We start from the raw sequence: 1596 nt of genomic DNA on the forward strand, positions 1-1596 counted from the left end.
GAACAACCAGTTTCAGAAAAAAAAGAAGCTTGTAGCTCCGCCCAGCAGATGACGGTCGACCAGCTCCACCAATCAGCAACCAGAGTCCACTTTGACATCCTGCCCAGTTTGATGCTGCTGCTAAAAGATTTCCTGATTTGTCAAACTGATGCTAAAGTATAACTTTCTATGATGCTCCACATTCCTCATTTTAGGGAAGACAGGGCTTCTTTTTAGAGTTGTTATAAAACACAACTTGTTCCTTGTAATTTTATGACTTATTTTGAAAATATCATGTTTTGTGATTTTATTATCTAAAGGGAGGAGGAGAAACAATAAAGATCTCCCCATTCCCCAAAATAAATAACTGTGCAGCACCACATGATGAGGAACTAATCAGGGTCAGCCTTTAAAAACCTGCATCATTGATCTCTAGCTGTACCCATGACATAGCTCAATGTTCCCTGATTTTACGACTTTTCTCATAATATAAAAATATATAAAAAAAAAAAATAGAAAAACAATCTCTAGCCTGGCCCTAATACTCCTTCATATTACGGTGCTGCACAAAACCCAAAATGAAAAAATCCAGTTCCAGTTTGGAGTCTTTCATAAACTCTCAATCATTAAGGGCCAATAATCAATTATTTTACCCATATTATAAACACAACAGACATCAATAAAACCCTAAAAAAACAAATCAAAAATGTATCATCTTTTATGAATAACTGCGTTTGGTTCGGAGTTAATTATAAATGTTAGTAAAGCAGACTCCATTCCTGTGAATGGATGATTGGATGAGATGCCGCCATAGCTGCTAGCAGCAGCAGCTCTGTGAGGCGGTTCCCTTCAGCCGCTATGTGACAAACAGGCGGACATCCAGCTAACAACTAACAATGTTCACGTTTCCCTTAAGAAAAACACAGACAAACACATCAGTAGCTCACAAAGAGGTGGCTAAAGATTAGCCTAGCTACTAAAGATTAGCCTAGCTGCTAAATGTTAGCCGCTCATTCATTAGCACAGGGCTGCTCTTTGTAAAGGATACAATGGGCTGGACCATAACCTTCTGGACCTTCTGTCCTTGTCCTCTGTACGCCATTTCACCGTCAGCCACCCGAAGAGAAGAAAACTATTTAAACAGCACCTTATTGCTTCACTGAACCTGTACGTCCCGCTCACGTTGCGAGTCTGCTGTAATGGCGCCTTTACTTCCGCCTGTCTGGATTACTGGTGAAGCTGGACAGCGCCCCCAGAGGCAGGAGGTCAAACACGCAGACTCACGGCTGCAGTTAATCCTATATAGGGCACTCAGTGAAATACTCTGAAAATCAACATTTCAAGTCAGTAGTGTTATTGTACGGAAGAGAATTAGGGCCACTAAAAAAGTAAAATAAAATAACTGATTTTTACTTCAGTATAATATGAGGAAAATTCAGAATTCTGACTTTAATCTTAGAATTCAGACTTTTTTCCCCTCAGAATTCTGACATATTCAGAATTTATTTAGAAATAATATGAAATTATATATTTTGATATAACATTATGGACTTCTCTTAAGTAATGCCATAGTTCACAGGTGACAAACTGATTCCAAAAAGGGCCGTGTGGCTGCAC

General features: G+C 39.1%; 1 protein-coding gene across 1 annotated transcript in view; it reads right to left on the reverse strand.

Moving 5' to 3' along the window:
* The window catches only part of snrpe (small nuclear ribonucleoprotein polypeptide E), a 9256-nt gene extending 8032 nt beyond the window's left edge, over positions 1-1224 (reverse strand). The window contains exon 1 of the mRNA XM_015375279.1: positions 1028-1224. Within this exon, the coding sequence (XP_015230765.1) occupies positions 1028-1081 (54 nt within the window). The 5' untranslated portion in view covers positions 1082-1224. The remainder of the gene's footprint in view (positions 1-1027) is intronic.
* Between the last annotated feature and the right edge of the window lie 372 nt (positions 1225-1596).

Source organism: Cyprinodon variegatus, unplaced genomic scaffold (assembly GCF_000732505.1).
Source record: "Cyprinodon variegatus isolate N-32 unplaced genomic scaffold, C_variegatus-1.0 Scaffold116, whole genome shotgun sequence".
Classification (NCBI taxonomy): Eukaryota; Metazoa; Chordata; class Actinopteri; order Cyprinodontiformes; family Cyprinodontidae; genus Cyprinodon; species Cyprinodon variegatus.